General features: G+C 39.3%; 1 protein-coding gene across 1 annotated transcript; it reads left to right on the forward strand.

Moving 5' to 3' along the window:
* Window positions 1-1,842: 1,842 nt before the first annotated feature.
* myoz1a (myozenin 1a) lies at window positions 1,843-27,860 on the forward strand. The gene is made up of 6 exons (XM_073025324.1): window positions 1,843-1,999; window positions 2,398-2,502; window positions 3,102-3,271; window positions 14,947-15,208; window positions 18,721-18,904; window positions 27,348-27,860. Exons 2-6 carry the CDS (start codon window positions 2,427-2,429, stop codon window positions 27,577-27,579), a joined length of 924 nt encoding a protein of 307 aa, XP_072881425.1. The 5' UTR covers window positions 1,843-1,999; window positions 2,398-2,426; the 3' UTR covers window positions 27,580-27,860.

Here is a 27,860-nt window from a genome sequence, read left to right on the forward strand (position 1 = left end):
TTGGTCAAGAAGGTGTAGTCACTTGGCATTTAATTCAATCCACAAATTGGATTAGACATTGGGTTTGCTGGAGAAGCCAGAGAGTGTTAGAAAATGATTGCCTCTCTGACTGAAGCCTGTGACTAGTGGTGTGCCGTAGGGATTAGTGCTGGGTCCACTGCTGTTTGTCATCTATATCAACAATCTGGATGATAATGAAGTAAACTGGATCAGCAAATTTGTGGATGACACCAAGATTGGGGTTACAGTGGACAGCGAGGAAGGCTATCAAAGCTTGCATGAGAATTTGGACCAGCTAGAAAAATTGGCTGCAAAATAGCATATGGAATTAAATGCAGACAGTGTGAGGTGTTGCACTTTGGGAGGACAAACCACAGTAGCAATTACACAGTGAGTGGTTGGGTTCTGAGGAGTACTTATGAACAGAGGGATCTGGGAATACAGATCCATAATTCCTTGAAAGTGGCTTCACAGATATATAGGGTTGTAAAGAAAAGTTTTGGCACATTGGCCTTCATAAATCAAAGTATTGAGTACTGGAGTTAGGATGTTATGTTGAAGTTGCATAATATATTGGTGAGACGTAATTTGGGGTATTGTGTGCAGTTTTGGTCAGGAAAGATGTCAATAAAATTGAAAGGGTGCAGAGAAAATTTACAAGGATGTTGTCAGAACTTGAGGACCTAATTTTATAGGGAAAGGTGGAATAGGTTAGGACATTATATCCCTGGAACATAGGAGAATGAAGGGAGATTTAATTGAGATATACAAAATTATTAGATGTATAGATAAGGTAAATGAAAGCAAGCTTTTCTCACTGAGGTTGGATGAGACTAGATTTAGAGTTCATGGACTAACGGTGAAAGATGAAATGTTTAAGGGGAACATGAGGGGGAACTTCTTCACTCAGAGGGTCGCAAGACTGTGGAATGAACTGCCAGCAGAAGTTGTGGATGTGGGTTTGATTTCAACAATTAAGAGAAATTTGGATTGGTACATGGATGGGAGGGGTATGACAGGTTGATGGGACTAGGCAGATTGATAGTTTGGCATGGACTAGATGGGCCAAGGGGCTTATTTCTGTCCTGCACTGTTCTATGACTCTATGATTCTAAGATCCTCCTCCGTGTTCCTCAATGTAAAGGCAACACAGGGAATGTAAAGGAATGCCAGGGAAGTTCATGGTGAATTCATGCAGTCTGAGCGACTGTCCTATCTGCCTCAAATAGCCTTTACTTGCATTGTGTGATAAGAAGTAAGTTCATAATATCACATCAGTGCAAGTTTGAAGAATCAGGTCTCAATACTGAGTGGGGCAGTAGCTCACTGGCAATTCATTTATTCCTCATGTTTTAAGCTCTGCTAAATGTTTGTGCTAAAACATATGTGGTCAGGTGTTACCTCACTCCATGGGCGTTAAGGGATGTTAAACCTGTAAGATGATTTAGTTCTTCCCTTGGCCAAGGACATTGTTACTTCCAATAACTCACTCAATATCCTGGGTAGCACCTGTTAACTTAGTACAGGTCATGGAGCAAACATGTCAGCTTCCCAACTTCTGCAATCAATGCCTTTGTACATGAGTCAGCAAAGGAGCAGCAAGACTTTTCTTTACTTGACTAAAAACCAGCACACTTCTTGGAATTTCTGACCAGTTTGCTGCCTTGTGATTATATGAGGGTTAGTTCTTCACTGCCTCAGTCTGATTTTCAGTTTGTTTCTACCTTAGCATCTGAAGTTTGAAGACTGCTTACATACATGGTTTTATCTCGTCTCACTGCTATCTGAGACCCTTGGTTCAATACTATATTTATCTCAATGATGCATATGCAAGAAAAACATTTGGAATCAAATTCACTGCACTTTGCATCAGCACTTGGTGCTGTGCAGACTCAACTCCTGTCTGTTCTTTCTGCACAATTTCTTCAGCTTATCTCATGAACACCTTCATTTAGCAGATTCAGAGCTGAGTCAGCGACCAGCAGCCAGGTTTTTAAAGGTATGTCACTGTGAACATCTCCATGTTATAAGAAAATGTTGGATTGTCTGGCAATGACCTGAACTCTATGGAGTTGTTATCAAAAGTAACAGCTTTATGTAGTTGATTTACTGCAAGGATACTTTTTTCTCGATATATCTTTGTTATAGAAATGTTTGACTGCAGAGAATAATACGTCTGTACTTTTTGTGTACATTCTTTTATGTAATCCCTATTGTGGGTACAGTATCCATCCAATATGTCAAGATTAAAACATTTATTTTGTTTAAGATCAATAATCTTGAAGTAGTTAATGAGAAGCTAAGTGTTGGATAGTCGTTAGTATGCATCAATCGGACACCTTCCCCAAATTTTAATGACTTTGCCAATGTGTGTACTTTCCCTTCCTCGCTCTTCAGTGGCAAGAAAGGATTAGACTCCATCGACCATGCCGTTAGCTGGAACCCCCGCACCCGCCAAGAGGAAAAAGTCATCGAGAATCATCACAAAAGCGATGAAGGACGGTAGGTCCAACGCTTGAGCACATCGGCACACATTTGGATTACAGCTTTCCCTATAAAGATACTGAGCTCTCCCCCAAAAAAGATGGAGCGCTTACTCGGATTACAGGGTTATTGAACCTGCTGTTCGTATTTATCCGCAGCTGATTATAACGAAGTAAACTGTGAAATTGAGGAGTTGTGGCTAGTGATTTTTGTAGTTAATACAGAAAACATGGCCATTTTATAGTGAAGTTTTGCAAGCTGTATCTTATTAATAAACTCTCTATCTTCTCCAAGTTTTTTTTAAGCAGTCACTGATTGGTCCACCCAGTCCGTGCCTCCAGTAATTTTATAAAACTCGCGCAGAGCCATATGTCTGTCCTCTCCTCCTAGGAGAACATGTCAGTCCCCTGAGCTGTCGAATGCAAACAGCTGAGGATGTGTGTGATTTACTGAGTGAAATGCGTCTAATATTTGCCGCGCTTGCCTGTAACTCCAGCCTCGAAGGCGAGAGGAATTGGCGAGGGTGCAGTTCATTAAATAACCAGTTCCAAAGGTGGGTCTTGCTGTCGCTGCCCCTAATTAACTGTTTCACATTTTACAAACAACTTTCTGCACAGCCGGAGCCGAGATTAACTTCGGGAAGAAGATAAGCATCCCCCGGGATGTGATGTTGGAGGAATTGTCACTGCTCAAGAATAAAGGATCTCAGATGTTTAAAGAGCGGCAGCGCAGGGTCGAGAGATTCACCTACGAATCACACCCCGACGTCTTTAACCCAGATTCGATGGTATGCATTTCTTCCTTCAGGATGTTATCCTGTTATCCAGTTAAATTTCATATTCACACACAACCTCCACTCCTGCCTCAGAACAAAAGTTGAAGACATTCACCCCATCTGTGTAACATTCTCATGCACGCCACCTCTCTATTTTTTCTGAAGTACTTTATATTGTCTGACAGTGAACGTCTGTCTAACACTTCAGTTAAAGAAAATCCCAACATATAACAAGTAATAATTAATATTCAGGTGATTAGAGATGGCAAGATCCTATCTCGCCTCCAGCTAAATCGCTGCCTTCTCCCAATTACACAGGTGTTTGCTTCCTCAAGAACTAATCTGAATTATGGTATTAAATTTGTTTAAACTGCTCATCACCAGATGGGGCCACAACAAGTCAGGCACCGTGCCAAATCCTACAGTGTCCTAGAACATCCAGAGAGTCATCAAATTACTGAATGGTCAATGAACCCATGAACACTACCCCTCTCTTCCTCACTATCTATTTTTCTATATACCTATTGGTCTGTCTTTCCATCTATTTTTTGAAATCTGTAGTAATTTTAATGTGCACTGTACTTCTACCACAGAGCAAGAAATTTCAGAAGATAGGAATGATAATAAACCTGATTCTAATTCTAATGGAGATCATCTGACTTCCTTTCTCCACTTATGATGTTAAGGTCCTCTTCAAATGCTTGCTCACTGGCCCTGGCAATCACATCTCTGACAAGGAGTAGGTCCCAATTTCACCATGATGGAACCCCACCCCTTTCATTCCATGTTCTCCTTTCCTCTGGCTCACTGAACAGAATCCCACATAATCCTGAATCCTGAGCACTTTACATTGTCACACCCAACACCCCCATGGACCAATTAATCTCAGTACTTACAGAAAACCAACCTTCTGCTTTCTTACTCCATTCTCACTAAACTTCTGATGCTACAACTTTCTTTTCCAGGTGACCATGGTGTTATGGTAAGTAGTTCCATCTCGCTTACAAAGCCAAGATGATCACCTTAAGCTTTACAATTTTCACCCACAATCTCTCCATAAAACTTTCTGTCTCAACTCAGACCTCACTATCCTCTCAAATGGAACAGATGGTTAAGTTCCAATTCCTGGGCATTTCTTCTGCACCTTCCTGACTGAAGATCGCCAATCAGATTCCTGTTCCTCCCACTAAAATATGCCTTACCAAAGACATGGACGACGTTCTCTGTAAATGTGATTGTGCTGCATTAACCTCATTTTCCTTGACCTCCCTAAACTTTTGACATTGTCAATCACATCTTTCCCTTCCAAAGCTTCTCATCACCTTAATGGGAAATGCCTCAAATGGTTCTACCCTTAAAAAGTTCATGGGATGCTTTCATTTTGTTTTGTTGAGGCATAGAATATAAGAGGAAGGGAGAATTTTACACATCATTATTTGGACCACAGCTTGAGTACTGCCCACAATCTGGTCATTCCATTACAGAGACTGCACAGGATTGAATGCAGAGGATAACTAGAGGATGAAAATTTATTGCTGTGAGGATAGATTGGATAACCTAAAATTATTGTTCATTTTTTAAGGTGGAAAAGATTAAAGGGAGGATAAGTTGAGCAGCACAAGATAATAAGGGGTCTAGGTAGAGTGAATAGGAAGGTCTGATTTCCCACAGCTGAGGAGTAATTACTACAAAGCATGGATTTACAATAACTGCTTGAAAGATTAGAGGTGAGATAGGGGTTTGGGGTGTGAGTGTGGGGGGTGGGGGGAGGGAGGAATCAAGAAGCCTGAAACTTATTTCCTGAAAATATATTGGAGATATTTACAAAATGACAGGAGGTATAGTTGAAGAACCATGAACAGGATAGCTACAGATCTAGTGCTGGGAAGTAGGATTAGATGGCAAAGCACTTTGTAGCCATCACTAATGCAATGGGTCAAATGGTATCCTTCTACACACTAAACTTTCTATGCTAAAGCATCTCCAGTAATTGTTTCCTGAGCGTACTTCTGAAGTTTCCTGGGATATACCCTTTTCTTCCTCCTCGTCTATTCCTTACACTAATCTGGCATCAATTTTGCTTGAAATGTCATCACCCTCCAGATCTATTTCTCCCACATTCCTCAATCATTTACTGCCTCTGTGTTATCAACATCCAACGTAAGATGATTTCATCCAACTAAGCCCTTGGAAGGCCTTTGGTACCTGTCCCTCTTTTACCAAACACTCACATTGAACCATTCATACCCCCAATTTCATTCCCGGCCTGTTACAAGTAAACCCATGAAATATAATGTCCAGACAGAATTGTGCTGAAGAGTTGTCCTGACAGAGAGGGTCTATTCAAGTTTTGAATGTTGGAAATGATTACTAATTGGAGGTTAAGAATATTGAAGATTCTAGTGCTGGACCTCCCAAATAATAACTACAGGCATGAGGTAAGTGTAATGAGGAGGAGACTGCAGATGCCGACAGAGAGAAGAACATGGTAGGTCAGGCAGAATCTGTGGAGGGAAATGAGCAGTTGAATGTTGGGTGAAAACCCTTCATCTAGTCTACCCGAAGCTGAAATGCTGGCTGTCCATTTTCCTGACTTTTTCTGTGCAGCAGAAATCTGCTTTATAATGCTACACATCCAGTGCTTTGGCATTAGGAAGCATGTTGAATTCTCCATTGTCCCAAAACATTAAACATCTCAGTGGCCTGATTACAATACTTGACCAGCTCTAAGGCTATTTGGTATGCACATTTGTTTAGTTTGCTCTAATAAGATAAAAAAAAAGATGGGGAGAGTGACTATTCTCATTTCCTGAATCCCATTTGGAATTGTTACATAACTTGCTATTTCCAGCTTTCACCTGGACATCCTTTTTCTTATCTCTCTTTTGTCTATCAATCACGGTGTTTAACCAAACTCTTCCATCCATACAAAATGTTCTTTCAGATTGGTGCTATTTACCAAAAAATGAAAAGGTCTGCAGATGCTGGAAATCCAGAGCAAAACATACAAAATGCTGGAGGAACTTGGCAAGTCAGGCAGAATCCATGGAAAAGAGTAATAGTCATCATTTCTGAGGGTCTTAGCCTGAAACGTCGACTGTTGATTCTTTTCCATAGATGCTGCCTGATCTGCTGTGTCCATGATATTCTAAAGTTGGAAGGAGAACAGCCTGAGGTTGTGGTACATATTGGTACCAATGACATAGGTAGGAAAAGGGAGGAGGTCCTGAAAGCAGACTACTGGGAGTTAGGAAGGAAGTTGAGAAGCAGGACCAGTAAGGTAGTAATCTCGGGATCACTACCTGTGCCACGTGACAGTGAGTATAGGAATAGAATGAGGTGGAGGTTAAATGCATGGCTAGGGATTAGAGCAGGGGACAGGGATTCAGATTTCTGAATCATTGGGACCTCTTTTGGGACAGGAGTGATCTGTACAAAAAGGATGGGTTGCACTTGAATCCCAGGGGGACCAATATCTTGGTGGGGAGGTTTGTTAAGGCTATTGGACAGAGTTTAGACCAGGATTCCTGGGGGGTGGGAACCAAACTGAAGAGACGGAGAAAGAGGCGGTTGGCTCACAAATACAGAAAGCTTGAAGACAGTGCGCCGGGGGGGAGGGGGGGGGGGGTAGGCAGGTTGATAGAGAAGGGACACACTCAGACCAATGGTTTGAGATGTGTCTATTTTATTGCAAGGAGAATTATGAACAAAGCCGATGAGCTTAGAGCATGGGTCAGTACTTGGAGCTATGATGTTGTGGCCATTACAGAGACTTGGATGGCTCAGGGGCAGGAATGGCTACTTAAGAGTGCCAGGCTTTAGATGTTTCAGAAAGGACAGGGAGGGTGGAAAAAAGGTGGGGGTGTGGCACTGTTGATCAGAGATAGTGTCACAGCTGCAGAAAAGGAGGAAGACATGGAAGGATTGTCTACGGAGTCTCTGTGAGTGGAAATTAGGAACAGGAAGGGGTCAATGACTCGACTGGGTGTCTTTTATAGACCACCCAATAGTAACAGGGACATCGAGGAGCAGATAGGGAGACAGATTCTGGAAAGGTGTAATAATAACAGGGTTGTCGTGGTGGGAGATTCTAATTTCCCAAATATCAATTGGCATGTCCCTAGAGAGAGGGGTTTAGATGGGGTGGAGTTTGTTAAGTGTGTTCAGGAAGGTTACCTGACACAGTATGTAGATAAGCCTACAAGAGGAAAGGCTGTACTTGATCTGGTATTGGGAAATGAACCTGGTCAGGTGTCAGATCTCTCAGTGGGAGAGCATTTTGGAGATAGTGATCTCAATTCTATCTCCTTTACCATAGCATTGGAGAGGGATAGGAATAGACAAGTTAGGAAAGTGTTTAATTGGAGAAAGGGGAAATATGAGGCTATCAGGCAGGAACCTGGAAGCATAAATTGGGAACAAATATTCTCAGGGAAATATACGGAAGAAATGTGGCAGATGTTCAGGGGATATTTGCGAGGAGTTCTGCATAGGTACATTCCAATGAGACGGAGAGGATAGTAGGGTACAGGATCTGTGGTATACAAAGGCTGTTGTAAATCTAGTCAAGAAGAAAAGAAGAGCTTAACGAAAGGTTCAAAAAACTAGGTAATGATAGAGATCTATTAGATTATAAGGCTAGCAGGAAGGAGCTTAAGGAGAGTCAGAAGGGGCCATGAGAAGGCCTTAGCAGGCAGGAATTAGGAAAACCCCAAGGCATTCTACAAGTATGTGAAGAGCAAGAGGATAAGACGTGAGAGAATAGGACCAATCAAGTGTGACAGTGGAAAAATGTGTATGGAACCGGATGAAATGGTAGAGGTACTTAATGAGTACTTTGCTTCAGTATTCACTATGGAAAAGGATCTTGGCAATTGTAGGGATGACTTACAGCAGACTGAAAAGCTTGAGCATGTAGATATTAAGTAAGCAGATGTGCTGGAGATTTTGGAAAGCATCGAGTTGGATATGTCACTGGGACCAGACAAGATGTACCCCAGGACCCCAGGCTAGTGTGGGAGGCAAGAGAGGAGATTGCCTAGCCTCTGGCAATGACCTTTGCATCATCAATGGGGACGGGAGAGGTTCTGGAGGATTGGGGGGGGGGGGGTTGCAGATGTTGTTCCATTATTCAAGAAAGGGAGTAGAGATGGCCCAGGAAATTATAGACCAGTGAGCCTTACTTCAGTGGTTGGTAATTTGATGGAGAAGATGCTGAGAGGCAGGATTTATGAACATTTGGAGGGGCAGAATATAATTAGGAATAGTCAGCATGGCTTTGTCAAAGGCAGATCATGCCTTACGAGCCTGATAGAATTTTTTGAGGATGTGACTAAACACATTGATGAAGGTACAGCAGTAGATGTAGTGTATATGGATTTCAGCTAAGTATTTGACAAGGTACCCCATAAAAGGCTTATTGAGAAAGTAAAGTGGCATGTAATCCATTGCTTTGTGGTTCTATAACTGGCTTGCCCACAGAAGGCAAAAAGTGGTTGTTGACGGGTCATGTTCTGCATGGAGCTCAGTGACCAGTGGAGTGCCTCAGGGATCTGTTCTGGGACCCCTTCTCTTTGTGATTTTTATAAATGACCTGGATGAGGAAGTGGAGGGATGGGTTGGTAAATTTGCTGATGACACGAAGGTTGGGGGTGTTGTGGATAGTTGGGAGCGCTGTCAGAGGTTACAGCAGGACATTGATAGGATGCAAAACTGGACTGAGAAGTGGCAGATGGAGTTCAACCCAGTTAAGTGTGAGGTGGTTCATTTTGGTAGGGCAAATATGATGACAGAATATAGTATTAATGGTAAGGCTCTTGGCAGTGTGGAGGATCAGAGGGATCTTGGGGTCCGAGTCCAAAGGACACTCAGAGTTACTGCGCAGGTTGACTCTGTGGTTAAGAAAGCATACAGTGCATTGGCCTTCATCAATAGTGGGATTGGGTTTAGGAGCTGAGAGGTAATGTTGCAGCTAAATAGGACCCTGGTCAGATCCCACTTGGAGTACTGTGCTCAGTTCTGGTTGCTTCACTACAGAAAGGATGTGGAAACCATAGAAAGGGTGTAGTGGAGATTTACAAGGATGTTGTCTGGATTGGGGAGCATGTCTTTTGAGAATAGGTTGAGTGAACTCAGTCTTTTTTCCCTTGGAGTGAAGGAGGATGAGAGGTGACCTGATAGAGGTGTATAAGATGAGAGGTATTAATTGTGTGGATAATCAGAGGCTTTTTCCCCAGGGCTGAAATGGCTAGCACGAGAGGGCAGAGTTTTAAAGTGTTTGGAAGTAGATACAGAGGAAATGTCAGGGGTATGGGTTGCTGGCAACAATGGTGGAGGCAGATACGATAGGGTCTTTTAAGTCTCCTGGACAGATACATGGAGCTCAGAAAAATAGAGGGATATGGGTAACCCTCGGTGATTTCTAAGGTAAGCCGAAGGGCCTGTATTGTGTTGTAGGTTTTCTGTGTTTCTATGTTCTTTCAGCATTCTGTGTGTGTTGCTCTGGTGGTATTTGCCTTTCCACACTGGAATTTATCATCATTTGATTTTTTTTCATGGCATTCTGGTTGAACTTTTCCCCCTGATGCTACATGTTCAATAATTGACTGACATGACTGGGCTTCAAATTCTTGTTGACTTCTCTCATCTTCTTTCATAAACAAAGAAAAAAAACAAGTTTATTACCGATGAGAAACTGATTAACATTATTTTTCAATCAATGAATCCCAACTATGCATTGTGTTTCTCGATAATGTGTTTTTATGATATGGTCTGCTAAAATAATATTTAAGTGAACTTTCAGAGTGCAAAATCAAAGAAATATTTTGACCATCATTTAAAGAAAATGTTATAGTTTTCATTCTATCATCAGGTTGATATTCAAAGACCTCCCTTTGAGATACTGAAGGTATTGAAATAAAATAAACATAACATGAAACTATTGATGCTAAAAATCTCCCCATTCATACTGAATGGATATTGTGCTATGAGTGATATGTAATTTGTAATACTTTAAAATGAGGTTTGGGGAAAGTAATAAAATGTTTTATAATAAGGTGTTGGTTAATTAGTGTGGCCCAATGATGTTTCATAGTGTATGGGCATTCTAACAGACTAAATCCAAATAGCACAGATGAAAAAAACTATTTAAAAATATGTAAACTGGAAAAAGCAGTAATGAGAGAAATGGGAAGTATAATCAATAAAAATAGTGAACAATTAATAAACCTATCATCATAACGTGGATTCAATGTGTACAAAGCAATGATATATTATCTTCAAAGGCGGAGATATGTCCCAAGGTAGACTGTTGGAATTCATAATGAATTAGCTCCTTAGTTTCTGAAGCACCTGTAAGCCTCTGCTGATAAGCACTGCATCTCATTTTAAGCCACTTTGAATGTTCTGCATGCCAACTTTATACTCTGCGAGTTTTCAGTCTTAGAGCACTACAGTACACAAGCAGGCTCTTTGGCTCTTCTCATCAGTACTGAACTACTCCAGTCTCGTGTACTTCTTTGAAACATTGAAACTGAACCCCACCCCCACAACTTCTGCTTGCAGCTCATTTCACTCATACCACCCTCTGAGTGAAGAAGTTCTTCCTCATATTCCCCTTAAACATTTTATTTTTCACCCTTAACTCATGACCTCTAGTTCTAGACTCACCCAACCTCAGTGGAAAAATTTACTCCAAATTAAAATGACACCAAATTCACACATGATCTGATTTTAATTAGTGTCTGACTTATACTGAACTTCATCTTTACCTGAATCCAATTTATGTTTTTGATTATTTTCCTTTCTGGTGAAATTGATTTATAAATTAATTTTTATCACATATTATATGATGGGTTTGGTGTGAATGAAAACCTGTAGACAGGGATAATCCAAAAAGTGACCTAAACTCTGCAAACAAAACACATTGAGTAGAGGATCTACAAGCAGTCATTTCTCATTGTTTGGAAAGCATTTAGGAATCAACAGCATCAAAAGTAATTATAAATATGAGTAACGTTTAACATACATCCCTTGACTGGAAAAAGATCTGGGTACTGGGAGTCTAATGATGGAGTATCAAAAACAATGACTAGAGAAAATGACAACTTGTGAAGAACAGATGGATGCTAAAACTGTTTCAACAGGTCCCCCAGTGGGTTGCCACTTTTAAGTGTGAACTAATAGATCAAACTGTAATCTGGAGCTGGAAGGTTGCAATAAATTATTGCTTTGGAAAGTAGATAGGAGTTGAAGGGTGAGCAGCCAGTGGCGGTTATACATATCAGTACCAATGACATAGGTGAGAGAATGGAATATTGTCCTGGAAAACAAATTAAAGTAGCTAAAGTAGCTGATGACGAGAGGCATTGATCATGTGGATAGTCAGAGGCTTTTTCCAGGGGCTGAAATGGCTATCACAAGAGGGTACAGTTTTAAGGTGCTTGGAAGTAAGTACAGAGGAGATGTCAGGGGTAAGTTTTTTTTAACGCAATGAATGGCAGTGCGTGGAATGGGCTGCTGGCGATGGTGGTGGAGGCAGATATGATAGGGTTTTTTTAAGTGACTCCTGGATAGGTACATGGAGTTTAGAAAAATAGAGGGCTATGGGTAACTCTAGGTAATTTCTAAAGTAAGTGCATGTTTAGCACAGCATTGTGGGCTGAAGGGCCTGCATTGTGCTGTAGGTTTTCTGTGTTTCTAAAAGATAAATTAGAAAAGCAGAGCATTAAGTGTAATACAGGAGCAATAGACTGGGAATGCATACCAAAGAAATGGAGGGATTTAGTTTCCAGAGACACTGGAATCAGGTTTGGAAAGGATAGGAGCTATAGAAGTGGTTTGGTTTACATCTGTGAAGGACTGACAGGGTTGTTTGCTGATGCTGTTGGGGAGGGTTTAACTAGAGTGGCAGGGGAATGGGAACCTAAGCAAGATGACCAGGAAGAGAGAGAAAAAAAAACAGGAATTAAAAAAAGAAGCTAACTCTAGAATTTAAAAGCAAAAGAAGTCAAAATAAGAGCAAAAGGGTCTTGGTACAAAAAAGACAAGATCATAAAAAAATGGTGAAAAGGCATGCCTGAAGATTTAGGATCAATGCATGCAGTATTTGTAGTTAGGTACTTAGATGAACACATCGGGGCAAAAGGGTATGATTTCTCAACCATTATGGAGACATGGTTAATAGAAAATCAAAACTGGGAACTTAATGTTCAGTGATGTGTGACATTTAACAAGGATTGGCAGTAAGGCAAAGGTGGTGGATAGCACTATTAATAAGACATGAAATAGGTATACTTGTCACAGTTGATCAAGGCTCAGAAGATGTTGAATCCACTTGGCTGACTGGGGGTAAAAAGCAACAAGGGAAAGCAAACCATTGTAGGAGTAATGTACAGACCCCCAAACAGTAACCACACTTTTGGAAAGGATATAAATCAACAAAATTAAGGGGGAGGTGGAGCTGTTAAAAGATCAGTGCTTTAATTATAGGAATCTTTAACTTTCACTTTGATTCAGTCAGTGAAGTTGGAAAAATCTGTTTTGAGAATGAATTCATGGAGTGCATTTGGGGTGGTTTTCTGGAGCCAAGCAGGAACAAGCTATCTTGGCTTTGATAAAGGGTAGTGTGGCAGATTCATAATAACTGAACACTGAGTAAAATGTCTCCTGGTAAGTAATCATCATGGGATCATATTATTTTGTATTTAAGTTGAGAGGGAGAGGGAGAAAGCTTTAAGGGAACAGAAACAGTTGTATGGGAATTGTAACTTAAATAAAGGGAATTACAATGAATAAGGCTAAAGCAAACTGTGCTGATAGATTAGCAGGACAAACAATAGTTAAGTATTGGCAGGTGTTTAATGAGGTAATTCATAATATTCAGCAAAATTGTATCCAATAACAAGAAAAGATTCGAAGAAAGGATGATCCAACCAAGGCTTACCAAGGAATTTAAGGAAGATATTGAAAGTGAAAGCATATAGAGGCATAAGTCAGCAGTGTATCTGAAGATTGGGATAAATTCTGCATCTGGTAAAGGAGGACCATAATAATAAAAATCAGAGGAAATAAACTACAAGGAAAATGGATGAGACTATTGACAATAATAGTTTCTTTCAGTATATATAAAGTCAGAAAGGAGTCCATGTAGACATTGCTCCCTAAAGAATGGTTGGTGAACGAGTTATGGAAAACAAGGAAATGGCAGAGGAGCTTGACAGAGGTTTTGCAGCCATCTTTGTAGTAAGATAGATTCTCAATAATAAGAAATTAGCACAAAAGTGCTATTAGCAGGTAATAGAGAATGTGAATGGAACATTGGCTCTTACTTCAAGAGGGCTGAAATATGAAAATAAGGAAATCTTAATACAAAATGGATGCAACAGACATCAATACTGAATGATGATGGGGAGGAATTAAATACTGAGAGCATCATAAGAGATTTAGTATGAGACGAACTAATAGGGGTGGAAGGTTGATAAGACTGCTTGACCAGGTTACTTGCATCCTAGAATCCTAAAAGTAGCAGCTACTGAGGCAATAGATGTATTAGTTATAACTTCCAAGCTTGCCATGCTGCTTCCCTTGTCTTTGCTGAATATCTTGCCTCTCTACTCTCAGTCCTAATACAGGATTTGAACCAAGATCTCGACAGTTTCTTTCCTTCTACTGTCATTCGGCCAGCAGATTCTGTGTTGCTCCAGAGTACAGCATCTGCAGTCTCTTGTGTCCTCATTTTCATAGTGTTAACTTGTGACAAGTGGGTACCATAGGAATCAGAGTTGGGACTGCAACTGTTTACAAGTATATATTCGCAGCTTGAAGTGAAGAAGTGAATGTATGATGGCAAATTTGTGGGCGACACACTAATAGATGGGAAAGCAAGTTGCAAAAATGCAAACAGTTTATATAATATTGAAGAAAAAGGTGAGTAAGCAAAATGCTGGCAAGTGGACTATAACAAAATGTGATGGTTTTCATTTTGGAATTAAGATCAATAGTATCATTTAAATGGAGAAAAAATAGAAAGCTGCATCATAAAGGGATTTTGGAGTTGTTGTACATGAAACTAGAAAGCTAGCACAAAAGTGTGACAAGTGATGATGGAAAATATTTTAATCTAATGGATCTTGTGACTTGTTTACTGTGAGTTCCTCAATTATCTCTGAAAATCTGACAAGATTGAAGAGAGAGGATGCCAATATACAACAATGAGGTTTGAGGTGATGATAGGCTAAGGGCACAGAGATAATTAGAACTCCATGGAAGACCATTTTTCAATGGGTTAAGTAACATGAGGATGCTGAAGAGTTGAATAAAAGTAAAAAATAGCTAATGGGGGGGGGGGGGCGAAAAGGAAAATCAGGCCGGAAGAGAGTGATATTCTGGCTGGTGTGGGTAAGTATTTGATTTGAGCTTTGGAGGATTACTTTGAAAGGAAAGCATTATCTCACACGATTGCTCTGCAACTTTCTACACTTCCTTTACCCACCACATCCCTATATTCCCACAACACTTCCATAGCTGATAATACAATAAAGTCTTTTTTTTAAAGTTATTGGAGTAGAAGGCCAAAATCTAAAGCAAATTTCAATTGAAATCAACAAGAATCCTAATCTCCTCACCTCTGAACTTTGTTTATAATTAAATTTAATAACATGTTTTTATTCACAATTTTAATTTTCTAGGACAACTTCCAGAAATTCCTCCCTGGCTCTGGTGTTGTGCTGAAGACTGGGCCAGGTGGTATCCAGGTAATTGGAGGGATGGACTCCAAATTCCGAAGTGGGTACAGCCTGTATGGAACACATTCAAAGGGCACAGCACCAGCACCTCATCCCAAACCTCAACATCTTGCTGCTGTCTCTGGAATCATTGGGAAACAAGGAAGTGGCCAAGGAGAAGGAGGGAGCGGAGGGGCTGGAGGTCCAGAGGGAAGTGGGGTTCAGGGTAAGCATGTGAATGAGGTTCTGAGAATGAATAGGTTTTGCAGAACTTAATTAGCAAAGAGACTAAAAGTCCTGAGTAAGCTTGCATTCAAGCCTTGTCAGTAAACAACCCAAGTACTCTGAAACAGTTATTCTGTCAGAGAGATAGTAATTCCACCTAATGGATGGAAGGAAGGGTGCATGGGGTCAAACAGTCAGTAGAGGAAAACATGATGCGATTTTGTTGTCTCTGAGAGTAAAAGAGTCTAATCTATCTCCACAAAATATTAAAAATGTTTCAATATTTTAGCTCTTCTCCAAAGAGTCGCTGTTCCAGTGACCCCTCAAGTCTCTTGAAAGTACCAGTGAGAACTAAGCATCATAGGATTTGAATACTGGAATGAAGTCTACATTTTGCAGAACTATCAAGGCTACCAAGAAGCTAAAAATATTAACTATTTTAAAGCTTGTTTGAACTTAAGTGAAGTTCAGGAAATAAATGGGTTATCACCGCATATGTAAAACCCACAAAAAAAACTATAGTAATGCCAACTTGGACCATTATGTGTAAAGATAGGCAGTGTGAAAGGAGCTTATGGTGATTTTAACAGCTTCAAAATCTTGAGAGATTTTGCAGCCAATTAAGTTGTTTTGGAGTTTTTTTCATAGTTATGAATGGATTAAACTACTTCAAAGATTTTCCACAAACGCATAATACTTTTGGTCAAGATTTTCATAGAATTTGCTATTTCCAAAGGAAAAGTAAATTGACTCCTATCCTTCAAATAATCAGTAACAAAGAGGCAAACAAACTTTATTTGCATTCTTTGGATGTGAATGGCACTGACAATGGTACATTTGATATAGCCTAGCTGACAAGATGGGTCTTCACAATGATGGGTCTTTATGAGCTGAGGTGTTGAATGCCATCCGTCACTGGGTTTTGAGCAAGATACTTGAGAATGCTTCTCATCAACAGCAGATTTAGGCCATTGTTCTTATTCTTATATAAAAGGGCAAGAAATATTAATCCATAGCTTGCTGATTATCCTGCTCAGTTGTAGTGCTTGCTCCCTCCCAGTCATCCAGACAATTGAATTCAGTGACCATACATACATTTTAATGATTTGGCTAATTGGTTCAGGAGCAGCCAATGAAATTAGACATCAGGACAGTGAAACAGCTTCAAGAGAGAAGGAATAAAAGAGGAGAAAATACAAACAAAATTTAAAAAGCAATGGAATGAAAATAATTTATTTAGACAAACCTCAAGCTTCAGTAAAACAGTTGCATTTTACCAACCAATGCACAAAGCACAACACAAATTGAAAAGGCTATGCAAGCGAAAACTGGGAAGCTAATCAACACTGATTTGGAAATAAGTTTCCTTTAGATGTGTGAAAAGGAAGAGGTTAGCCTGATGAAGGGTCTGTGCCTGAACTGATGACTCTATTCTTTTCCATAATGCTGCTGCCTGGCCTACTGAGCTTCTCCAGCATTTTGTGTGTGTTGATTCTGTTAACACTCTGTGATTGAATGGGGTAAATTTGAAAGAAGTGCAGCCTTAATAGAGTGCTCTGTCAGGAGTTTGTTTAGCAGGAGAATTGTGTAGAGGGAAATGCAAATGTTGCTTTATGCCTCCTTTTACATGATGATTCATGGAAGCTTCAGGAAGTAAGTATTTACATTTTATCTGTAGCTAATACTGGTTAAACTATCCTTCTTAAAATAACAGACAAAAACATTGAATCATTTTACATAGGTTTAGCTAAGTTGGTAAAATCAAGAAAATGGACATGCCAGCTAATTATATAAGATTTGATACTTCTATTGAGAAATAGAAAATAATAAAAAATAATCAGCATCTAGCTAAACTTAATAATAGCACTAATTCAAAAGAAAAGGCTGTTGATTTTGCCAGGTGGAACAGTAAACCTGAGGATTTGGGCAAGAGGTAATAGTGAACAATTAAAATACAGAAAAGAAATAGATTATTGATTAGTCAAAAAGTACATCAAAATATTGTTAAAATTTCTTTGAACCAGTAAAAGAAAGTAAAAATAAAGATTCAAATTATAACTGTAAATGTCTTAACATTAAACAATTATTTTGTGTTTACCTTTTTGCTGAAGACTTAAGTGGAACAAAACTAAATGTTTATGAAAAATTAGTATCACAAATGAGAAAGCAGAGAAGAAAGTAAGGAGCAAACAAATCCTTTATGGCTAATAAGCTACACCTTAGAGATTTTAAAAAGTTGGCTATAAAGATAGCAAAATTATTAGTATTATTTCAACATTCCTTCAATTCTAGAACTATCTTAGCAGGTTAAAAGGTAGTAAATGAAATAGCAAGTTTTAAGAAGGGAGAAAATGTAAGGACCTACAAACCCATCTACCTGGCATACATTGTCACCATAACACTGGAATCCTCCATTAAGGATGTTGTAACTGGCATAAGACAGACTGAATTTTGATTAGGCAGAATCTACATGTAAAACAATAATGGGTCACATTCAGGAATCAATGCATCAAAAACTTGGGTGAAATATTGCTTATCCTAAATGGGAAACTGGGCTGTGAGCAGCAGGCAAAATAGTTTTAAAGGTATACAATTTAAGTAAATAGTCCAGATCATGAAGTATGATGTGGAAAAATATACTGTCCAATCTAAAAATAGAAAGAGCAATATTTTTCAATGGACAAACACTGGAAAATGTATATGCTAATATGCTGAGTCATGATTGGAGAAAGTAACCATGAAAACAATTAGGAAGGCAAATATCATGTTTGTGTCATTTACAAGAATGCAAAAGTAAGGAAGTCTTTCTGGATTCTTAGGGCTTTGGTCAGATCTCATTTTAACAACTAAGTGCAATTTTGGTCTTTTTACCTAAAGAAGGGTACACTAGCTTGGAAGTCAGTGAATTGTAGATTTCATTGATTGATTCCAGGAATGATGGGGCTGAATTCTGAGGAAAGATTGAATAAGATTGACTATATTTGGGTGTTAAGAAGGCTAAGATATATCAATGGGAAATTAATTCTGAGAAAGGATCAATGTTGTAGATGTTGAGAGATGGTTTTTTCAATCCAGTGAATCTGGAATAAGGAGGCATATTGTTAGGATAAAGAACTGTCCATTCAGAAACGATGCCTTTTTATACAGAACCCTGCAATTTATTGAGAAACTTCTGGACTGAGATTGATATATTTCTGGACACAAAGAACATGGTGGTGGGAATGGGTTGGAGATCCAGTGAACCGGTAGTATGGATCTGAGGCAAGGAATAAGCTCTGACATTATTGATAGAGGAGCAGACCTGAGAGACCATATAGGCTTCTCCCACATCAATTTCATGTTATATTCATAAGAGCATAGCAAGGCATAAATGTAATTACATTGTGTACAGTCACAGAAATGGGTACTGGAAAACTATGGTCTTTGCTTTCCTGGTGATCAGGACTACATGAGCTGGAATGGTCGTGTGACATTATGTTAATATCTATTGCTGTGCTGTTTGCTCCCTGACAGGTGGAGGTGATGATGGGAAGGGAGCTGGAGCAGGAGGCAAAAAGCACACATCGATAATTAAAACGTATGTGTCACCCTGGGAACAGGCCATGGGGAATGATCCGGAACTGAAGTCCACCATGAGTTCTCATATGGAACCACCAGGTGCTCCAGCCAAACTTCGTGTCTTCAAGAGTTTTAACAGGTGAGGTTCTAGCCACAAAGTGAACAGGTGCTAGAATTACAAAGCCTAGGAAATGACAGTTAGAGTTTTTCAGCTTCACTCCTTGGTTGACTATCTATCCACAGACATGAGATGAAGCCAAAAGAATGGGATCTGGGAATTAGAGACAGGGGATTTATGGTGGGAGGTAAAGTGATGCATTTTGAGCAAGAATCCCACTCTGCTTGGAGTGAAAGTCAAAATTACACCACCTATCATATCCCACTCATTCACTCCATTTCACTTACACCAGCACCTGCCACCATTTTAGTAACTCGCTCTTTGCAATTTATTGGCACGTTCATGAATTAATAAATTCATTGGCAAGCAATTTGTGTGCAAAAGAACGGTCATGGTATTAGGATTTGATGAAATCCTCTTAAAATGACCAACCACATTTAAGCTTCCGGCAATTGGCTCCCCAGAAAAAAATAGTTAATAGGAGATTTACAGTTGCCCAGTCAACTAATATTATTTAGTGCAAAATCTTAAGTTCTATACTGGAAGAAAGCTGGCACCAAACTAGTGATGACCGGTTAATCAGTTTCACGAAGATTAATTACCTTGCACTGTTACTGAATGTTTCATAGGGCTTCCAAAAATATTTAAGATAAATAGCATAATTTGTTGCTATTAACATTAAGAAGGAAGCATGAGAAATATTGGAAATTTTGGCATAATGAGAGAGAACAGGATCTTTAAAAATGGATAAATCAACAGGCTTGGCTAAATTGTATCCCAGACTCTTAAATGAAGCAAAAAAGGAAACGGCTCTATCACTGTCCAGTCTTCCTTGGTTGAAGACATCAATTTGGGTAAATCAACATTCAGAGTTAAATTAAAGGCCGTCATGATATATTTGCTAAGAGTAAGTCATGTCCGAATCTGGCTAATTATGTTGATATGTTTTGAGAAACAATGTGAGAATGAGGATAGTAATTTTGACGTAGTCTACTTACAAGCAGTTGATTTGTCAAACCCTACATGGCAGACTAACTAGAGTATAAAAGCTCACGTGATATTTATTATTCAGTAGGAGAAGCAAAAAGTACTGAAGCTTTAGTGACTGGAGATCTACAGCAGAAAGGCTCTATGGTCCTTTTCTTTTTGCGACATACATTAATAACAAGGACTTACATGGAAGAACCACAACTGAGAATGATGTCAATGATGTCAAAACTGGCAGTGTGGTTAATAGAGGAGAAAATTCTAGCCAGCAGAAAAGTATCAATGGTAGTGTGAAGTATTATTTTGGTCATGACACTATAGGAATAATATGATTGTTTAACAGTGGGTGCTGAAGAAATTTATAAAGATTTGACCAGGCTATAAAATTATAGTTATATGGAGAGATGAAATAGACTAGGGTTGTTTTCTTTTGAGCACAAGAGGCTGCGATCTAATTTAATTGGGGTGTACAAAATTATGAAATGACTATTAGGAACAGTGGCAGAGTTAGCAGTGCTACTGCTTCTAAGTGGCAGAGATCCAAGTTCAATCCCAATGTTGGTTGCTGTGGAGGTTTCATGTGACTGCATGGATTTCCACTGGGTGCTTTAGTTTCCATTCATATCCCAAGATGTGCAGTTTGATAGGTCAGTTAATTGCCCCCAGTGTTTAGGTAGATGGTAGAATGTGGGGAGAGTAAAAATAAATGCCATTAATGTAGGATCAGTGTAAAATGAGTGGTTGATGTTTTGCTGAACCAAAACACCAATTTCCATACTTATCTTTCTGTAAAAAGAACTAGACAACTTGAACAAGAAGGACTTGCTTGCCAATAACAAAGAGACATAGATTTCAGAAAATTTTAAAGAGTTGTAAGAAGGTAAGAAATGTATATTAGTGGGGGTCTGGAATTCACTGCTTGAAACAATGATGGAGACAAGAGTCCCATCACATTTAAAAGATACCACTGAGCACAATATTCTGTCACCTAACAGGTTACCAGACTAAGACCTGGGAGGTGGAAGTAAGCTGAACAACTACATTGTAGCCACACTCATTACTAGCTTCCTTCAGTGCCCTAAAATTCTAAGATTCCCCGAAAAACTGAAGTTATGTTCTTTTCTCTTTCTCCTTCATTATTGGAGCTACTTTGTTCTTCTCAAGTTCTTGTGGAGTTTGTCCTAGCACCAAAATGGTTGCTGAAAGAAATTCGTGAATACCTCTGAGATTAGATTGTTAACTTGGGGAAAGAATGGGAAAGATTGAAATGTCAGTCTAGCCAGCTCATTTGAATTTTTTGGATGCCGATACCCAAGGGAATGAAGAAGTGACAGAGATGAAGTGCAATATATATACACAATGACTTCCAAAAGGCATTTCATAATTAGCCACATCAAAATTAATCAGAAAACTGAAACTTGTGTTTTTAAAGAGATAACATTGTTACAAAATTAATTCAACATGGGGAATAAGGTTAATTGGATGGATAATACAACATGGTGATTGGATGTATTTCTAAATGGAGAAAAATATACATTGGGGTTTTCCTGGGTTTAATATTGGCTATTTCTTTTGTTATTTGGGTACAGGAAATTTAATTTCAAAGTTTGCAGTTGATATGAAACTTTGCAATGAGGTAAGTATTTGGTCAACATTTACAAATCAGTGTGAAATGGTCCTCTTTGGGAGCAGTAGTATAATTTGAGTGGTCCTCCTCTGAGGGAGTACTAGATCAGAGGACCCTAGGGCCAACATTATTTCTTTGAAGGTGGCAGAGCAAATTTGTCTATGTGGTTGGGGAAGTCCTTTGTAAACAACAGATACTGAATATAATAACAAAGTAATGCTACACTTTTACACATTATTGGCTTGGCCATGGCTAAAATTCTGGCCAAGTATTCTGTACAATCTTACGTTGCTGGATGGGAAAAAGATAAATGACTGGTGGAGAAAGATGGTAACACTTGGTATTCTGAGCATTCTCCATTTTCTACTGTACATAACTTGCATTTCAGAAGTGCTTTTTATTTTGAATGCACCATGTCTCTGTTAATTCTTAAATAGTAAAAGGTATGCTGGTCACAAATCCAGGCTAACAATCTCAATTAATGGTGCACTTGTTGAATCCTTTCCATATCCTTAACACAACTTTGAAAAAGAGATCTATGTGTGGTCTGTCACCACTTTTATATCACCTGCCTTTGCATGTATGAATCTTTAAATTTGTGTTTCTTTGTGTGGTATCCGTAGTGTTGGAAGAAATACTAACAGCTATTACCAGTCTTTCATTGGCCCATTCACAAGTCTGTTTTTAGGAGTATGTGTTTTAGCACTGAAGTCAATAGGACGCCTTCTTTTGTCATGTGACTTCTACTAATGCGATTAGTAGGCTGTAGAGTTCGCCAGGGTGTTGGCTGACCATATTCAGTCTGCCCTTCATTTGTCTCTATCTATCTTTCTGACCTTCCCATATTGACATAGAAATTTATTCACACTTGTGTGCAACAGATATGGAATGCACTAATGTTGGTGCATTTAACTTCACTGAAGTAAACACAACCAAATTTCAGGTGGAATTTAATATGGAAATGTTACTACATCGTGGAAAGATTAGCTTAGGTTTATTTGTCACATGTACTTCAAAACATTGAAACGCATCATTTGCATCAAAACAAATCAGCCAAGGCTGTGCTGGGCAGCCCGCAAATATTGCCCTGTTGCCATACTTCCAACGTCAACATAGCATGCTGACAACTCACTAACCCTAACCTATAAGTCTCTGGAATACGGGAGGAAACCAGGCACCTGGTGGAAACCCACAGGGTCATGGGGAGAACATACAAACGTGTTTTTATACACATACAACTGAAAATGTTTTTTTGTTTCTTTAAAATTTTAGTTAATTTTAGATGTGGAACATCTAACTATTCCATCACCATTGCATGGGCATTTTGCTTAAGTAAAATTGACATGAAGTTAGGAACTGTCAGAAATATCCTAAAAGACCAAAATATTCTACATTGCATGTTCAGGATACATAGGATATAAAGAAAGTGGTAAAAAAAAAATTGCAAATGCTGGCTGATGCTAGATCAGTTGTAATTGACTGATAAATTTGTTAACCAAAGGTATAAGGATATTAAGATTTGAGGGGGGAGCAATATTAATTAAATGAGAATGACAGACAGCAGCTAGCACAACACTCTTACAGATCCATGGGTGGGGAGGGGGTGTTCCAGAGTTCAGAGTTCAATTCTGGCATTTGTACGTTTCCCCATGAGTGCATGGGTTTCCTCTAGGTGCTCCGGGCTTCTCCCACAATGCAAAGACGTACCAGTAAGTAGGTTAATTGGTCATTGTAATTATTGTCCTATGATTGGGCTGGAATTGAATAGATGGGTTGCTGGGTAGGGTGGCTCATTGGGCCAGAAGGGCCTGTTCAGCAGTGCATCTCTAAATAAATAAATATCATTGATTGGTGAACAAGCCTGAGAGGCTGAGTGGCTTTCAGATGCATTGTACAGCTTAAAGGATGTGGAGATAGCTAGTGGAAGTCATTGCAAGAGAAACAACAGACTGAAGGTATGGGAGGTAGGGGTGAATGGGTCGGTTGGACATTTTGTGTGCAGAAAATAATTATGCAGTGAGTCTTGTTGCTTATTAGTCTTCAAACAACTGCCTAGAGTGCACTCTCTACAACAGCTGTTTGGTTAGAGGCACACTGGCCAATAATCAGCCCACCCATTTTACTAGAAGGTGATTAATGTGTGTAAGCGCAGAATGACCAGTGTTGATCTTGTAACCTCCAATAAATATCAAATAATAGAGGCAAAGGGACAGTTCTGCATGTAACTTCGCAAAAGATGGTAAGAGTTTCAACACTATACTGCCAAAAGTCTCTAATATCTATGTGACTTGATCAGTATTCTTAAATTAGACTGTTGCCTTGTGACTTGATATAGCTGTGTCATTGGATATGGTGGCTTAGCTTTGAAATCTGTCCAGATTCTTTCAGTAGAGCTGCCTTACTTAAAGGACTTCAGTCTCCTTGGAGAATAAAATAAATATCAAATACATTTTCTTTAAAAAAAAAAATAGCACCATAATGAAATGTTTTGGTGGTATAGGGTTAAGTAGCTAGTTGAGCAATGCAATGACTGGATCAGGGGATCCTAACCTGGGTCCCACAGATCCTTCAGTTAATGGTAGGGGTCCATGGCATAAGAAAGGTTGGGAACACCTGATCTAGATTAACAATACAGAGGCATTGGTTCAGATCCTATCGTAACTGTTGGGCAAGTTAAATTCAATTAAATAATCTGGAATTTTAAGGAAAAACTAGACTCTGCAATGGCACCATGAAACCCCTATCCTAAAAAACATCTCATTCGCAGATAACCTTCATGGAGGAAGATTTGCTATGCTATCTACTACAGCCAATGTGACTCTGGATCTGTAGTAAAGTGACTAACTGATAATGGACCACTGAAATTGCCCAAGAGCCATTTTGTTGTATTAATTAAAACTACTTTAAGACAGAATGAGAATCGGGCATGGACAAATCATTCTTAATCTAGTTAACTTTGCAATATCTTTCTCATGATCAATTGTGGACCTTTAGCTAAATTGGAAGAGTTCTCCCACTCTGGTCAAGCAAGAGCCTGGTGTCATATTCAGAGAATTGTTTTGGCGGATATTCAAGACTCCTCCATCACAGTCCCTGGTACATTCTGTATCACAGTTCAGAGCCAACAGAGGTAATTGTATTATGGTATATAGGTAGGAAGGATAGCCTTGTTGTGGGGGGGGGGGGGCTTAATATTAACTCCCTGTGTTATCAGGTCAACTATAGACAGGAATTTCCTGCAGTTCTCTTTCAACTGAAGAATCTGTGCTCTCCTATGTAGAGTAATATTGGAAATGAGACTAGCAAGGTGAAAGAACGGGCTCTGATGAGGAACCTGAATGTCTGGGAGCATCTACAGAAGTTGAAACACCTGGCAGATTGAGTTTGCAGGAGGTGGTGAGTGAATCAAAATGAAGGAAGTGCAACAGACTTTGTCCTCACCAATCTATAGGTTGGAGATGCATTGGTCTATGACAAAATTGTTAGGAGTGAGCATCACATAATCATTGTGGAGATAGTCCCATACCCCCTCTATTGCCCTGAATAGGGTTGATTGGAACTGATTTATTAGTTCAAAACTAGGCATTCCTGAGGTACTGTGGATTATCAGCAAAAGCATAATTGTATTTCAGTAAAAGTTAATTTTGTGACCCCTCACTCTACCAATCAAACCAGGGATTCAGCCCTGGTCAGTGGAGAAAGTAGAAGGGTGGGCTTGGAGCTGCACCAGGTGTACTGAAAAATGAAGCACCAACACAACAAAGCTACATTAACAACATGCATGCCAACAGTAAAAGAAGCATGCAGTAGACATGGTAAAGTTGCCTTGTAAACAACTTTTCACAATTGGGCTTGGGACCGTCCGTGGCGGAGTTGCAGTCCTGACATAGCACTTGTGAATAACCATAAACCAATCAACATCTAACAGGAGGATGAAGTTCCAAAAAATCCCGTCTTCAGTAATGTTGAAACCAACATGTGAGGACAGGTCTGAAGCACTTTAAGTCATCTTCATGCAAGTCCACCTGAGCTCCGTCCTGTCTCCAACATTACAGAAGTCAGTCTTGAGCCAAACTATGTCATTTCAGATGATATCATGAAATCACTGAAATCAGCCATGGAACTAGATTTGTTGCTTTTAATTGTGAAGTCTTAAGTTCCAGAAATAGCTGTGCCTCCAACAAAACTGATGGGTTTCTACAGGAATGTCAACTGTCCATCCAATAGATGTTGCCAAATCCATACGGAGTTTTCCTGCATTTAGTGTATTGCTTCAGTTTCCAGCATATGTAGACTTTTGTGCGATCAGTATAGAACCATAGAACACTACAGCACAGTACAGGCCCTTCAGCCCTCCATGTTGTGCTGACCCATATAATCCTTAAAAAAAATAAATGTTTAATAAATGCTTAGTTTAGCTTCAGACCTCACAGGAATATTGATTCAATCATGAACCAGAGTTCCAGAGGCAAAGAATATTTCTGCCCTTGACATCAATGCAGCATTTGAGTAAGTGTGACAATAAGATACCAAGATGAAGCAGATTAATAGAAATCAAAGGAAAATTCTCCATCATTTGAAGCCATAACCTCATACAGAGGAAGATCTCAATATTTGTTGGAAGTTAATCATTTCAATCGCAGGATTCCAATAAGGCTATATCCTGGCCCACCTATTTACAGATGCTTCATCAATGACTTCCCTTCCATCACAATCAAAAGTGGAAATGTATGTTGAAGGTTTTGCAATGTGTAACTTCATATGCAACTTCTTTGGAAATGAAACAACCCAAACCTGCGTGCGACCAGACCTGAACACAATTCAGGTTAGTGCTGCTGAATGGGACAACTTAACCCTACCCTTGATATCCAGTGACATTGCCATCACTGTCCCCCAGAATCAATACCCTAAGAGGAGAGGGTCACCATTTATAGGAAATTCAACACAATCAACTGTATCAGGTTGAATATATTCTTGGGAGTGAATCACAATCTGATTCCCAAGATCTTTCCACCATTTGCAAAACATGTCAGGTATATAATGGAATATTCATGACATGCATGGATGAGTGCTACTTAATCTCCTTAAGAAGCTCCGTAACATCCAAGGCAAAATGCCGGTTTGACCAACATATAATTAATTATATATTCATACTTTCTCTCCACCACTGGCACAATCATCAACACTCACTGCATTTATGTTATTCTGAAGACTACTTGCAAGTGCAGCACCTCATCAGCCATAGTAATATGGGGAAGCGGATACAGGGGAACATTACCTACATGTTTCCTCCAAATTGTAGAATATCCTGACTTGGAACTGTATTACCATTATTTTATTGTTATTGGGTGCTAAACCTTTCAATTCCTTACCTGATAATAGTGGGAGTACTTTCACAATAGAACAAATCAAGGTGGCTCACCATCCCTACTCAAGGGCAAGAGCATTAAATGCTGATCTTATCAGCAATACCTACATTCCAAAAATAGATTTAAAAAGTTGCAGAACACATGACTCTTTACACAGTTAATTCCCACTGCTGTTTTTGAATTTTTTGTGCTTTAATCACAACTTTCATGTATAATACAGCTGCAGGTTATTTCAGTTTTTTATGCTCCATATGAGCATCCTACCACCTCTCTTCTGCCCATTAATATTTCTAACCATTATTTGTTTCCTTACTGATAATCTTTGGATGCAGTCAGCAAGAGAATTGCTGACTTGTTTTATATTTCAAATGTCAAGAGAATAATAGTATTATAATTCCAAAAAGAGTGCAAAAAAGGTCAGTAGTAAATTTAAAGAATTATTGAATATAATAAACTCACACATGTTTAAAATAATTTGCAGAACTGCTATGCCCTATGGAGGGTTTGAAAAGGCAGCGAAACTGATGACTTTTCAGCTCCCAGAGTTTGAAGCCTCTATTCCAGAGCCTGAGCCGATGCTTGTGTTCCACCAAGACATCAGCACTCGGCCCAACTTCAACAGGACGCCCCTGGGCTGGACTCCAACAAGCACAGATAATTTGGTTAACCTTGGAATAGATCTCGAGTTTAATGCTGAAACTGATGATCTGTAGAGGCCTTGGACAAGTGCCATGAAGCCAGCTGTTTCCAGTACTCAGCTGGCCTTTGCACAGGAGCACTTGGAAAACATTTGATTAAAAGTGACACTTGGCTAATAATCATCACTGCATAAAATACATATTCTTTAAAAGCTGGTCATTTCACCCCTATTCAATTTCAATGCATTTTGTAACTTTACTGTATACTGATCAAGAACAACTTTTGGGTTTTTGTGACAGATGGAATCTATATGGTTTCACTAAACTTAAATAAAGTCTAAGATGGTGGATATACA

The sequence above is a fragment of the Hemitrygon akajei genome, chromosome 21, assembly GCF_048418815.1.
Source record: "Hemitrygon akajei chromosome 21, sHemAka1.3, whole genome shotgun sequence".
Classification (NCBI taxonomy): Eukaryota; Metazoa; Chordata; class Chondrichthyes; order Myliobatiformes; family Dasyatidae; genus Hemitrygon; species Hemitrygon akajei.